Genomic DNA, 15,774 nt, shown 5'->3' with positions numbered 1-15,774 from the left:
TGGGGCTGTTTTTCTGCAAAGGGACCAGGACAACTGATCCGTGTAAAGGAAAGAATGAATGGGGCCACGTATCGTGAGATTTTGAGTGAAAACCTCCTTCCATCAGCAAGGGCATTGATGATGAAACGTGGCTGGGTCTTTCAGCATGACAATGATCCCAAACACACTGCCCGGGCAACGAAGGAGTGGCTTCGTAAGAAGCATTTCAAGGTCCTTGTGTGGCCTAGCCAGTCTCCAGATCTCAACCCCATAGAAAAACTTTGGAGGGAGTTGAAAGTCCGTGTTGCTCAGCAACAGCCCCAAAACATCACTGCTCTAGAGGATATCTGCATGGAGCAATGGACCAAAATACCAGCAACAGTGTGTGAAAACCTTGTGATGACTTACAGAAAACGTTTGACCTCTGTCATTGCCAACAAAGGGTATATAACAAAGTATTGAGATAAACTTTTGTTATTGACCAAATACTTATTTTCCACCATAATTTGCAAATGAATTAATTAAAAATCCTACAATGTGATTTTCTGGATTTTTTTTTTCTAATTTTGTCTGTCATAGTTGAAGTGTACCTATGATGAAAATTACAGGCCTCTCTCATCTTTTTAAGTGGGAGAACTTGCACAATTGGTGGCTGACTAAATACTTTTTTGCCCCACTGTATATACTGTATTCTATTCTACTGCATTTTAGTCAATGTCACTCCGACATTGCTCGTCCTATTATTTATATATTTCTTTATTCCATTCTTTTACTTTTGTATGTGTGTGAATTGGTAGATACTACTCCGCTGTTGGAGCTAGAAACACAAGCATTTCGCTTTCCCACAATAACATCTGCTAAATGTATTTATGTGTAAATACAATTTTATTTTATTTGATTCTACCAGACATGTAAAAAACACAGAAGTTGATTTTTTAAACTTCATTTTCACTTTTATTGCAACATTAAAGTTGTGTGTATGTCTGTGTATTTTTTATGATCTTATTATCCATGGTTAATAACTGTTATGTTTAAGCTGAGCTGTGAGCTAACTTTTAATTGAGCTAGGCAGTGGATGAATGACAGTGCTTTGCCATGCAGGAGAATGTTCATCATCAGCTCCAGCTAAGCATGCCAGGCATGCAGGTGGATGTCTGGGAGTAGATTAGCCTGTCCTGCAGTACCTTGATAAGAACCCACAGTTCATGCTCATCAGTCAGGGAGAGCAGGACTAGATTTAATAAGCACCTAACAAGTTATTCTTTAAGATAATACCATGATATAGAACAGAAAAGTCAAATTAAAGAACCATTGATAATGTCATGAATTCCCTTGCGTCCTTATTTTTTCCCTTTACAAATCTTGAAAGAGCAGTAGTTTTTACATGACAAACAGCCTTTTGTAAATACATTCAGTTAGTGCTTATAAATATCATACGGATATATAATTCATGAATTTATTTTCTGTGATATAGACATCAATCTCAGCTCATTATTTGGTCATGTAAACACCTTACTGACAGTAAACAACGCACACAGCGTATTTTAGCCCAGCCAGTAGTGTTGGACCACAGGGTTCATGCATTATTCAGCAGCTGTGACGATAGTTTTCCAGGTGCACCATGTTACCTTTGGACTAAAGTGAAATATAACCTGAATTTGACATTTTCTAATATCCTTATACCAAACTTTTGGTTTCAAAAGGATAGGGACGGTAATTGGTACACCAGAAGAAAGACTGCCGATCCTTCTGGGTATTATCGGTGACTGTAGGGACAAGGCGAGATTGGAACATGGTAATTGCAAAGACAAGGGCTGAGAATAAATGGAAAAATAGTTCTTTACTGTCAGATAGAGGAAGGTCAAAAGTACAAGCGTATGACATCCATACATGTTACAGCATATTATTCACAATGTACACAGGGGAACTGTATCTTTTCTTAGATATCCAATTCATCGCCTTGGTTTCTGACAAAGAGAAGAGCTGATCGCCGCTCAGGTTTCCCTAACTGCACAGCAGCAACAAGATGTGATACAAGATGCATCATGTCAACAGCACTAGGTCACAGTAAATATCAGAGCGGGTTACGCTTCTTTTTTTCTCCCCCAAATCAATGTTTTATTATTTGATTAATGCTTCCACGGTGTTGTCACAGTGCTTATACATTTCCTCTAAGATGAAAGAGAAACAGCTGCAATTTATTTCCCCAGATGAGATATTGATCACTAGTGGTAGACTGGGCGTCAAATGTCTTATCTGAAAAATGAATGTCAAATGGTACGCATCACAGGGAAATCTTTGAAGGAGACCATCATCACACTCAGTAAAGCTGAGGGCTATCCATAGTAAAACAGGAAATTGGCAATGTCTGTCAATACACACAACACGTTCTCTAAATATTTGTATGATTTATAATTTTTACACCATTTACTTCAGGGTAATTATATTTAATGCGTTCATTGAAATTGAGGTTTGAAGAGCTAACAACCACTTTACAATGTGTAAGATGTCTTATACGACATAATATTGTGACCCTGTAGGACTTGTTAGAAATATAGTGGCGGATATTTCTAGGAATTGTTCAAGGACATTATGCTTGTCCTACATATTGGCAATTTGATGTCGTTCTTTAACATTTATAATTGATTTATTTGTCATGATCTTTGCTGGGTAGTTCCATAATACAGCACTAGCTGCAGTTTGAAATATTATGAATGTAAAATGACTTATTTCCCTTTCTCCCACTCTATGGCCCTGGCAACAGCCTCTCCTCAGCTCCTCATTATAATAGCAGTATAGGGTGGAAATAGAGTGGACGGGGAACAGGCTGGATGTTTGGCTTGAGATGCAGACTTCCTCTCCATCAGACATATCTCAGAGAGAAATTAAAAGGAATGATGTCCCAGTCCCTTGCTTGGACTGGGCTTTGTAGTAGCCGTGTCTCCGAAATAGACTGTTAGATTGGAGTTTCATGGAGACTGTAAAGAGAAATGGTAGCACATATGCTCAGAAGGATATAAACGGCTTCTCTCTGTTGTTGTGTTGTCCATTCACATTTGGAGCATTGCAGATGATGACTGCATTGTATGGAATGGAATGAGGCCCATCACTGGAAAGCATAATGGTGGGGAGAAGAGCCTAAAGCTATAGTTACTGACATAAAACAATAAGTTATCATACTCTATGAAATCTGCTGCTTGAGGGACTGTTGTCTCATATTGTGGCTGTGCTGTAAATATTTGACCAGTCTTGAGATATTACATTAAAGAGCTATGCTATCGTGGTAACTAGACGTCAGCAAGTTTCACACACAACACAACTTGTATCATGCAAACATTGTCATAGTTCAGTGTGATTTTTACCCTATGAGTGAAATTGTATGTCGTTTTTTAAATTCTGTCCATTGGAATTTCCATCATTCCATGAGAAATCACTTGTGTAATCCATTCAGCTAGTCTCTTACATGAAGTGACCTGACAGTCATTCCTCCATTCTGTTTGTCTCTCTGTAGAGTTCTGTGTCTCTCTCAGCACGTTGTATGAACTGTCTGGATTGCTGACATACTTGAGTTAATGTTAAAAAGAATGGCACCCAGTTTTTTAATAAATAGGAAAACGAGAGCTTTTTATACTAGTATCTTGCCCAGTCGATTTCACAAAAATAAATATTCATTTAAACAGAAAAAGCATGGACTCGTGAAAATATTACTATGTCCATCAAATAAAATCCTGAAATTAGAATTTTACCCAGGTTTCAATTTGATCGGTGTTGTTATGGCGAGCACTGTGGTGTTGTTTTGTGTGCCAGTCTGGCAGTCAAGCGTGAATTTATCTCACTGTTTCTGTTGGGCTGTAAAGCGACGGAAGAGGGAGGCATCAATTAGCTAAGCTACTCCTGGGGAAAAATAAAAACATTGGAAACTAATGAGTGTATTGAGTTTACCCGCTGTTATATAATTTATATCTTGTTAAGTCATCCATCACCACCCAGCATAGCTACAAGTGTGAGACAGTGTTGCTATTGCTAGTGGAAAAAGTATCTTAAAAGTGTGAGTTTCTTATAATGCAGTTGATTGTTCATCGTAACTGATGTTCTTCATCACACCAAATGTTAATCATACGTACTGCTAGTATAAACACCCAATTATTCGATTAATCGTTCATTTCATGCATATTTTAACCCAACGTTTCTGAACTGATGCTTTTGACGTGGGAAAGGATGCCTTTCAGTAGAAAGCTATGTCTGAAGCTCTTCTCTATGGGCTCTGCTGTGACTCAGAGAGACTTAGGAGGATGTCGTCCTCTGACTCAAACATGAGCTGCCAATGCTTCTGTACTCACCCACGCATTGTCTCACCCCCACAACGCGTCCGCCAAGAGCCCCACACACCATCCCTGTTTCTTTTTCTCCTGGAAAACATCACCCCACGCTGCTACTTGTTCGTGGCAGTGGTGGGAAAAGTACCCAATTGTCATACTTGAATAAAAGTAAAGATACCTTAATAGAAAATGACTCAAGTACAAGGGAAAGTCACCCAGTAAAATACTACTTGAGTAAAGGTCTAAAAGTATTTGGTTTTACATATACTAAAGTATCAAAAGTAAATGTAATTGCTAAATATACTTAAGTATCAAAAGTATAAATCATTTCAAATTACTTATATTATATTAATCAGACGGAACAATTTTCTTGTCTTTTTTATTAACTGATAGCCAGGGGAACACTCCAACACTCTTCCAACACACTAATTTACAAACAAAGCATTTGTGTTTAGTGAGTCAGTCAGATCAGAGGCAGTAGTGATGACCAGGGATGCTCTCTTGATAAGTGTGTGAATTTGACATTTTTACTTTTGGGTGTCAGGGAAAATGTATGGAGTAAAAAGTACATAATTGTCTTTAGGAATGTAGTGAATTAAAATAATAAATAGTAAAGTACAGATACCCCCAAAACTACTTAAATAGTACTTTAAAGTATTTTTACTTAAGTACTTTACACCACTGGTTGATGGTGATTTGATTCAACAGTTTAGTAAAACTGCAAGAAAAGGAAGGTATTTTCCTTTCATACGACAACAACTGAATACGACAACTGAATGCATGCTGTTCAGTGCAAGAAAAAAAAAAGATTTGAAAGACAGTTGTTAATGATATCAAATCAAATGAAATTGTATTTGTCACATGCTTCTTAAACAACAGGTGTGGACTAGTAGTGAAACGCTTACTTACAGGCCCTTCCCAACAATGTAGAGAGAAAGAAAATAGAGAAATTATAGAAAAGTAAACCATGTAATCATAAAAGTAACAATAGATACACAATGACTAACTTGTCTATCTATATACAAGGGGGTACCAGTCGATGTGCAGGGGTACGAGGTCATTGAGGTAGATATGTACATATAACTAGGAATAAAGTGACAGATAGTAAACAGTAGCAGCAGCATATGTTATGAGACAAAAAGTTAGTGCAAAAAGGGTCAATGCAGAGAGTCTGTGTAGCTGTTTGGCTAACTATTTAACAAACTATTTAGCAGTCTTATGGCTTGGGGGTAGAAGCTGTTCGGGGTCCTGTTGGTTCCAGACATGGTGCATCGGTACTGCTTGTCGTGCGGTAGCAGAGAGAACAATATATGACTTGGGTGACTGGGTGTCTTTGATCATTTTAGATCCTTCCTCTGACACCGCCTGGTATAGAGGTCCTGGATGACAGGGAGCTCAACCCCAGTGATGTACTGGGCCGTATGCACCACACTTTGTAGTACTTTGCGGTCGGATGCCAAGCAGTTGCTATACCAAGTGGTGATGCAGCCAGTCTACATGCTCTCAATCAAATCAAATCAGATCAAATTGATTTATATAGCCCTTCGTACATCAGCTGATATATCAAAGTGCTGTACAGAAACCCAGCCTAAAACCCCAAACAGCAAGCAATGCAGGTGTAGAAGCACGGTAGCTAGGAAAAACTCCCTAGAAAGGCCAAAACCTAGGAAGAAACCCAGAGAGGAACCAGGCTATGAGGGGTGGGCAGTCCTCTTCTGGCTTTGCCGGGTGGAGATTATAACAGAACATGGCCAAGATGTTCAAATGTTCATAAATGACCAGCACGGTCAAATAATAATAATCACAGTAGTTGTCGAGCAAGTCAGCACCTCAGGAGTAAATGTCAGTTGGCTTTTCATAGCCGATCATTAAGATTATCTCTACCACTCCTGCAGGTAGCACGTCCGGTGAACAGGTCAGGATTCCATAGCCGCAGGCAGAACAGTTGAAACTGGAGCAGCAGCACGGCCAGGTGGACTGGGGACAGCAAGGAGTACTCATGCCAGGACTCCTGAGGCATGGTCCTAGGGCTCAGGTCCTCCGAGAGAGAGAAAGAAAGAGAGAATTAGAGAGAGCATACTTAAATTCACACAGGACACCGGATAAGACATTTTTCATATTTTATTTTTTTTCATTTCACCTTTATTTAACCAGGTAGGCTAGTTGAGAACAAGTTCTAATTTGCAACTGCGACCTAGCCAAGATAAAGGACAGGAGAAGTACTCCAGATATAACAAAATTACCCTAGCTCCCCCCGACACATAAACTACGGCAGCATAAATATTGGAGGCTGAGACAGGAGGGGTCAGGAGACACTGTGGCCCCATCCGATGGTGCAGCTGTAGAACTGTTTGAGGATCTGAGGGCCCATGCTAACTCCATGCAGCCTCTTGAGGGGGGAAAGACATTGTCGTGCCCGCTTCACGGCTATCTTGGTGTGTGTGGACCATTATAGATCCTTAGTGATGTGGACACCGAGGAATGTGACGCTCTCTGCCCTCTGTTTCCTGAAGTCCAGAATCAGCTCTTTTGTCTAGTTGACATTGAGGGAGAGGTTGTTGTCCTGGCACCACACTGCCAAGTCTCTGACCTCCTCCGTATAGGCCGTCTCATCGTCGCTGGTGTTCAAGCCTACTACCGTCGTCTGAAAACTTAATGATGGTGTTGGAGTCTTGTTTGGCCACACAGTCGTGGGTGAACAGGGAGTACAGTAGGGGACTAAATACACACCCACGAGGGCCCCCCTGTGTTGTAGCCTATGCTTACCACCTGGGGGTGTCCTGTCATGAAGTCCAGAATCCAGTTGCAGAGGGAGGTGTTCAGTCCCAGGGTCCTTAACTTGGTGAGCTTGGAGGGCACTACGGTGTTGAACGCAGATATAGCGAAACTGAGCCAGCTGCTCGAACAGAGTTCTTAGTCTGTTGTCATGGTTATCACCACTATCTGGATATACAGGAACACATCTATATGATAAAATTAGAATGTTGACTGACTAATACAGTACCAGTCAAAAGTTTGGACACACCCACTCATTCAAGGGTTTTTCTTTATTTTTACTATTTTCTACATTGTAAAATAATAGTGAAAACATCAAATGTATGAAATAACACATATGGAATCATATAGTAACCAAAAGTGTTAAACAAATCAAAATATATTTTATATTTGAGATTCTTTAAAGTAGCCACCCTTTGCCTTGATGACAGCTTTGCACACTCTTGGCAATGTAGAAAATAGTAAAAATAAAGAAAAACCCTTGAATGAGTAGGTGTGTCCAAACATTTGACTGGTACTGTATTTTCAGTGTACCAAATAACTTTCTTTAGAGTTGAAGTGAGAATGGCCACAATAACCTCTGCCCCCATCCCTACTGCTCCTTGTATTGGAGCTCTGTACTCAGCTCCTCAACATCATCATCAGTCTATACCAGTGTTTCCCAACCCTGGTCCACAAATATCCAAACAGTAAACATTTGTATTGTAACCCTGGACAAGCATACCTGATTCAACTTGTCAGCTGGTTGGGAAACACTGGTCTATACTTCTGACACATATTGTAGTAGCGTGTAAACAGTCCCTCTCTCTGTCTGTGTGACTAGTTGTCTTGATCCCATGGTCCAGAAATGTATCCCTATCCCTCACCCAAAACCCACTCAAAATGTCTGAATTTTAACGTCTCTTCTATTTCCTTATTTATGTACCCCACTTCCTTATTTGGAATCACTATTTAATGAAGAGCGTCATTATCAACCTTAAGTATTGCATTTAGCTTCTGAGGGAGACTGGCTGGCTGGAGGAGCAGTCTTGTAGGAGGGGATGAGAGAGTAGTGATGGGGGCTCTAGCATCAGCCCCATCCTCTTCTCCTTTTCCTTCAGCACCAGCCACAAGCCCAAGCCCCAGCTCGAGCTCCAGAGATGCTGAGTGCCCTTGTGATAAGGTGTGAGGCCTGTCTGCCACTGACTGACAAGCCTGCTCTTGCCATGCCAGTGCCTGGCGCTCGATAAGGGAAAATGTCAGCGTGATTTTGGAAAATGTCATTTATCTCGGCTCTCTAGCCGTGTCTGTAACCCAGACTGATTATGGTTTGTGGAAATTTCTATCATTGCGGGGTGCCTTGTGAAATAGTAGAAATGTTGTGTTTTTCAGTAAGATAGTAGTACTTAATGTCCCTTTGGTGATAGTCTGTTAATATTGTAATTGCTTTGATATAGCCTAGTTCTCTGTTATTGTGCTTTTAAAATCTGAATACACTAACCACTCTATATTCTGCTGAACTTAATCATGTATTACAAACCATCAAAGTGTTCGGTGCACAGAGGCGTTCAGATTGGGGGATTCATTTGATACTGAGACAAAGGTTTCCCGTATTGGTGATGCTATGCAAGATCTGTGAGTTGAAGAGTGTGTTTGTGATGTGTAAGAAAAAGCCCCCAGATTCAAGTGCCAATCTCTTAGTCTTTGTCAACGCGTCTGTGTGGGCTGTTTGCTTGTATTATTTAGAAAAACAATCCTCTCCTAAGATGAGTGGGTTAACAGGAACCATTAATTGGTTTAGCAGGATTCGTATGCACTCAAGTTCCGGCTTAGCTTCAAGGCTGAAAATGCTTGTATTCACATGTATTCAGAAGCCACTGCTTACTTTTCCCAGGAAATGGTCTCACTGTGAAGATAGGCTGTTTAACATTGCTTGTAAGCCTTAGGTTTTGATTTGTGGGTCTAAGATGAAGCAGAGTTTGTACTCACGTCATCACTTTTAATGTTGGATTCAAAAACCCAAGCTGTCATATATTATTCAACGAGTTTCCTATTTTCTCTGAAGCACTACACCATACTACCTCTGGTTTCAGCTTGCTTCTAGCAGCCATTCAATTCACAGGCTACTGTATATTATTCAGTACTGTATATGTTTCCGCCATGTAGTTGACTCAAAGTGACATTTGTGGGACACACTGATAAAGCAATTCTTCCTGCTGCTTAGACCAACTCCATAGGCCTGAACAGAAATTCACCATTACTTGCGTTCCAATTTTTTTGGAGAGACCATGGCTGCCTTTGTGATCTGCAATGCAGGCTCAGAGTAGACCCAGACAGAAAGAAGCGTCTTTAACAGACAGAAAGAAGTGTCTTGGCAGCCCCACAGAAGCCTAGTGAGTATGTTGTCTCTTGCTCTTAACCAAATGTATTGCCAGTCTGTCCGTGATACCCTAAGATATGGAGCAGGCCCACGATTCCCAACATACTTGTCAAATCGACGCACTTGTGAAGATCACCCTGCTCAAGATAAATTTGAGGTTGGCGTGTTCGGCATTACTTTATAAATATTTGTATTACAATGTTGTCTCTATTTGGGCGAGCGGTTGGCTGCAGGATGAGCATTCTCCTCACATGAAGTGCAGTGGTGAAAGCCATGATAAATTGCACTCTGTTGACACCTTCATTGGGTTATTTATGGCTCATTAATTGAACTGAAAAGAAGAGTTGTAGGCGCAGCGGGGGAGCTGGACTGCGCTAGGCCTCCATGGCACTGCCTCACAGCAGCCCACAGGGCTGGGAGGAGAGGAGAGGTGGTGTCCTATTCTCACGTCTGTCTGTCTGTTTCCTGTTTGCTGAGGAGAAGAGTGAGAGAACACACTTGTCAGGGGCGGGCAGGAAAACGAGGAAGACAACCATGAAAAGGCGGCCCCCACCCAGCCCAGCCCCTCTCACATATAAGCTCCCTCCTTCAAAACCTGAAAGGGATTCTTATTTTAATCTCCTCCTGTGTATTGTTTTAGTCCATGGAGTGTTTTAATCATCTTGTGGTTTGTATTGTAAGGGACTGAATGCACTGTTCACATTTTAGAGCTCGAAATCAAGAAGAACATAGCTGCAAGATATTTTTGCAATTACATGAATGTTTTCCATGATATTAATTCAGTAGGCTTATCCATTCCATGATGTGACATTGCATTATGAGCTGGTGTACACAACTGTAGGATATGCTACAAGCATTACTATATAGAAAATGTACCATCTTTTTGATATCTCTACAATCTCCAAACAAAGGTTAAAAATTCCCAAGGAGAAAAGGGTCACTTCAGATATGAGCTCAGAAACACACTTGATTAACAAGTGGATTAACAATGCTTGATTAACAAATGGATTAGCAATGCTCGTTTCATGGAAGGGTGTACCTCAAAGGCTGACTGGACTGGGTGCCCACGAGGTACAGTAATGAGTCCTTTCTTCTTGAGAGCACTGACAGACAGACATGTCAACCTGATCATTTTCTCATTGTTGGTGCTCTGTCAACCTCATCTTTGTGCTCTATCTATCTATCTATCTATCTATCTCTCTCTCTCTCTCTCTCTCTCTCTCTCTCTCTCTCTCTCTCTCTCCCTCTCTCTCTCTCTCTCTCTCTCTCTCTCTCTCTCTCTCTCTCTCTCTCTCTCTCTCTCATTCTCATTCTCTCATCGATTCCCTCTCTGTTCCCTCTCTGTTTCCGGTGATTGGCTTTAGCATTTTTTCTTCACCAAGGGTTTGTTCCACTAGGTCAGTATACATGCTGCAGGAATAGACTAATTACATTCAGAGTTGTAGGACTGCATAATTGCATAATTGCAGATTTCTAGTGTATACTACTGTAGACATGTCCCATCGCGACTAGCTGAGTTCTGATCCACAGGACCAGAGCAGGAACTTGTTCGTTTGTGTCAGTAGATTTTGTCAGACTCAACGTCCCAACGTGTGTCCATGTCCTTGAACTGTAAGTGCTTAGGCTCATCCAGCCCTTAGGCTCATCTCAATCCTGTCACAGCTGCCAGTCAGCTCTCAGTGACGTCCATGTCCTCTAACACTTTATGTCTCTCAACACTCAGCCCTCAGTGTCTCTGTGAGAGAGGGACATGTCTGGACCTGTCTGTCACACATGACTCACCCACAACTGGGCTGCGGTGGGGGCCATTCTCTTTCTAAGCACCAGGGTGTCTTCCAGAGAGGCTTTTAGATATTGTTTTTCAGTCTGGACTGCTACTGTATCACAGTGGACCGCTAACATTCCTATCTTCTCCTTCTATGCTTTTTTAAAATGATTTTGATCCTGCAAGCTCACAAGCGATAGTAATCTACACTTCAATTAGATCGCACTACTCATCAGATGCTATCTTGTGTGCTGAAGATAGAGGGAGTGTGCTTTGAGGCAGCACAAGTGTCACTGTAAAATAGGACCTTGGTATATTACTGTGAGAGCTTCCCCTTTCGCGTGTGTGTGTGTGTGTGTGTCTGAGTGAGAGGAAGACTGCTTGACTGAGTTTTAGTAATGCATATAGGCCTATTCTGTTAAGTATCTGCAAAACAAATCATTTTGAATGTTGTGCTTTTTTTCACGGCAACAGGTTGTCTCTTCGTCCCAAACAGACCCACTACTAGAGCATAGTCTATTGCGTCTTTTTAACATAAGTTCAATCAGTCACAGAAATAGATTGTTAGGAAGGCAATGTGAAATAATAGTTTGCTTGAATTTTCCAAATGATTAACGTGTTTTTATTTCTCTCTTTGTTTTTCTCTGTGATGCGTTGTGCTGTGCCTTCCTGCTTTCTGAACCTCATCATGTACTAAAGGTAAGTGTCGTATTGCCCGGTCTCATAAGTCAGCACTCATTTAGTTACTGAAAAAGAGATGTATGGATTCAGAACTACTCACTTTCTAAATGTACATTCGTAACATTATGTACACTCATAACATTAACACCAAATATGTACTTCTGTGTAGGTGGACTCACGAACAAGCAAGGTAAGTGTACTACATATTATAACTGTGTGTCAGTCTGCATCAAAAAGTAACTGTATTAGTCTCTAACAAAATAACCAAAATATTTATGTAAAAGAAAATTAGGAAAAATACTTAATATTCTTCCATTTGGTATTTGGTTAGGCAGTCTGTTCCCTTGCTGCTGTTGCCAGGCAGTCACACAGAGCAGAGCTACAGTTCCAGTGTTCTTCCACTGAGTGGCAGGTATTTTGTTCTAATACTGGCCACCCGCTAACACAGGCAAATCAAGATGGATGGGTAGATTTCATAGTTTTATTATCCCTTAATGTGCAGTTATACAGTGACAGAGAACTCTCCTGGAAGAGGACAGGCCAATGTTTGAGAATTGAGCAGGCAGGAGATATCATTCTCCAGGCACATCCATTTAGTTCCATCAGGGAGGGAGCCTGGGATGAGATGCCATGGCAGGCAGGCATTCTCAGGTTGTGTCTACACTTGACACTTACATACAACTCCTGCTATCAGAATACGAAGATCGCATTGAAAAGACAGGTCTAGATGTACGAAAGTTGCATTGTGGTCAGATTGAGTTCAGATCTGGCTGATCACTTCAGGAGGTGGTCAGGGATGCATTATGTGCGGATTTCTCCTTAGTCTGGAAGCAACCAGGCTACCGAAAGCGCATACAGAGGGCAACGTCATCAGCACTCCTCCCACAAGTCTCCAGAAAACCTGTTTTGGGACCAAGAGTCACCTTTTCATTATAACGTTGGGGAAAATGTGTTCCTAGCATGTGAGGAATGTGTTTGCTGGCCTCCTAGCTAATATAAAAAATAAACACATTTTTGGCTAAAGTTATGCTAACACATTTGCAATCCCTTTAGCATTGCTTGCTAGCTTGTTGACTAGCTACAGAGGTTATCTGGTTAGTTAACATCAGTTGTTGTTGTGTTATTGTAATACTTTGCCTACTCTGCCGTTTGTAGAATGCATACTGGCATTTTAATATAGCAAGGGAAAAGGGAATCCGGACACGGTAGACACATTTAAATGTAGATGCATAATGCGTTCGGAATTCCATGATCAGAACTCCATGATCAGAACTCTATGATCAGAGCTCTGTGATCAGAATTCCATGATCAGAATTCCATGATCAGAACTCTATGATCAGAACTCTATGATCAGAACTGTGATCAGAATTCCATGATCAGAATTCCATGATCAGAACTCTATGATCAGAACTCTGTGATCAGAATTCCATGATCAGAATTCCATGATCAGAACTCTGTGATCAGAATACTAAAGCTGCATGAACTGTATTGTCTAGACACGGCCTCAGGTAGGCAGTGTGCCCTGGCCTCCCCTGCAGCCACAGCTGTGAACATATCAAGGAAAAGTGATAGCAAACAATTTATTGCCTAAATCCTTCTTTCCACTATGTTATATCTGACTGGACTTTATTTTGAGTTAATGTGGACCCAGTGACTCAGACTTGAGCACTGTGGCGTCTGTGGCACGTTGATAACAATGGCATGACGCAACTGAGTGATGGAGGTGCAACCCATAATACTTTGCCAATACTTTGCGGCACCATCTGGTGATTGTGCTTCTCTCTCTCTGTGTCGCTCGCTCTCTACTTCCCACTTATTTCTGTGGAGTACCACTCGACATGGAACAATAGCTCTCCTCTCATCACTACAAGGTGTTTTGTTGTCCTTTTAAATTCACTTCCCACTAGGCAAAGACATCAATTCAACGTCTATTCCACACTGGTGTAAGGTAATTTCATTGGAATTTCATGAAAACAATGTTGATTCAACCAGTGTGTGCCCAGTGTGATGTCAGGTCTCAAGTAGTTGCTCTTCTCCCACCTTTTGTGTACTGTCAGTAATAATTTGTCCTCTTGTTCATTCAATGGTATTATTCTATAGTGAGACTGATTAGCAGCCATGTAAGGGACAGGATAGTTCTAAAAAGACAGGATAGTTCTAAAAAGATGTCAGGGAGGTATGCTTCAACTAGATACTAAAGCACAGTGCCCTTCCCACAATGTGAACATGTAAACAGATATTCCTGTATTTGTTAATCAAACAGAATAAGAATAATACTGTACTAGACAGTCCATTTGGGAGGGAGAGATGGGGATGGAAATGGGTTCTCTGTCTTTGTTAATATGTCACCCGCTGATACAACTGTAAATGTTGGAATAACTAAGAAAATTGGGAAAATCTGAATATATTTAGCGGCATATTTCAAACCAGGCTGTATGCAGTGAGGGTCTCAGCAGCACATTGCTGTCTAAATGACTGGTTATTGACAGACCTTCAGCATCATGGATTTCACGTGTTCTTTGACTCTGTGGTACTCTAGCAAATGTGATCCTCTCTGATGCTTCTATTTGAACTTATTTTGATGTCCCTGAGCATTAAGAGAAGTGACAGCTTACAAATAAATACATAATTATCACATCTGAAAGCTGCCATCCCAAACTTTATTTGCATATGGAACACTTTGAGGGATGGGGCTGATACACCCGGAGGGTCTGGCAGACTCTGGCAAAGTGGCTGCTGTCATCTCTCTCATCAGCCTTTGGGTCTTTCTCAGAAACCCACCGAAAAAGAGAGAAGCAGAGACCGTACAGCAAGAAAATACTGCTCTGTTCAAAATGTCTAAATAGGCAGGACTGACTAAGGTTCAATGGAGTACAAAGAAAACTGAAGGACAAGATTGTTCCCATTGTGTTTTCACCATGTATTTCCCCACAGAGCAAGGCCTGCCAAGGCCCTGCAGGCTTCATTTCACCCCCTCAAAACGCAACATCTTTCTTTGAGTGTTCTGAAGATAGGAACACAATGACTGCCTGTAGAAGTTCATCTTATTTCTACCTGGGAACACAAAAGACTAATCATGGCCATCACAAAAGCCTTGTTCCTGTCTCACAGTGTGTGATAAGGCAGGCTCAGGCAGCATAAAGGCTCTCCAGAGAGCAGAGAGAGGCAGACCGACAGGAAGGAGAATGGGACCAGGCCAGACCCAGGACTACCTCTTTCCTGTGTTGTGTGGGGTGAACCTATAGGACCACCCTTATGTCCTGTGCTGTCAGTAGAGGGCAGGTTTAGGACACAGAGCAGACAGGTATTATATAGGAACATCTATATTTCTTTTTTTTATTAGAACATCGCCCAGACTTAGGCTATGTATGTTTTATTTGTAATGCATGTCCCAATCTTTAGTTTGATATAGACTAATAGTTCCACGCTGAAGCAACAACCTGGCTGTCTATATAGAGACTATAATGCCAGTGGACTAGAATTACTGCTGAATATGTATTGGATGTCCTCTGCTGCCCCATGTCCTCAGTGAGACACTGCCACATGGATGGCACTGTGGAAAGGGGTCATGTTTATCCAACATTGAACCGTTAACAGCTAACCTTTTACCCCGTTAGGCAGAAGTAGCGGCATCTGAGGATTGTTTTTGGTAGCTTCTCTCTTCTGCTCCACCTTCTGAACAGATATCCATATCCCCCTCTGAGGCTCTGCCACGGTACCTCCCCCTAAAGGTGCAGCTAAAGCTCATCTAATTGGTCGCTGTGCTTTAATTAGCACGTCGCGTTTGCATGTCTGCCATTAGAAATTCAAATGGGGTGGAGTGATAGCTGATATTTTCTCCTCTCGCCGGAATCCTTCCCCGTCTGATTCATCTCATCTTCATTTCCCCAGATCCT

General features: G+C 41.4%; 1 protein-coding gene across 1 annotated transcript in view; it reads left to right on the top strand.

Moving 5' to 3' along the window:
* LOC110520931 (nuclear receptor ROR-alpha A) overlaps positions 1 to 15,774 on the top strand; it is a 267,888-nt gene that overhangs the window by 84,202 nt on the left and 167,912 nt on the right. Inside the window, exon 2 of the mRNA XM_021598357.2 lies at positions 12,048 to 12,068. Coding sequence (XP_021454032.2) covers positions 12,048 to 12,068 — 21 coding nt within the window. The remainder of the gene's footprint in view (positions 1 to 12,047; positions 12,069 to 15,774) is intronic.

This window comes from Oncorhynchus mykiss, chromosome 1 (genome assembly GCF_013265735.2).
Source record: "Oncorhynchus mykiss isolate Arlee chromosome 1, USDA_OmykA_1.1, whole genome shotgun sequence".
NCBI classification, from domain to species: Eukaryota; Metazoa; Chordata; class Actinopteri; order Salmoniformes; family Salmonidae; genus Oncorhynchus; species Oncorhynchus mykiss.
Note: the sequence above shows the minus strand (reverse complement) of the source record. Positions and strands in the feature narration are given on the sequence as shown.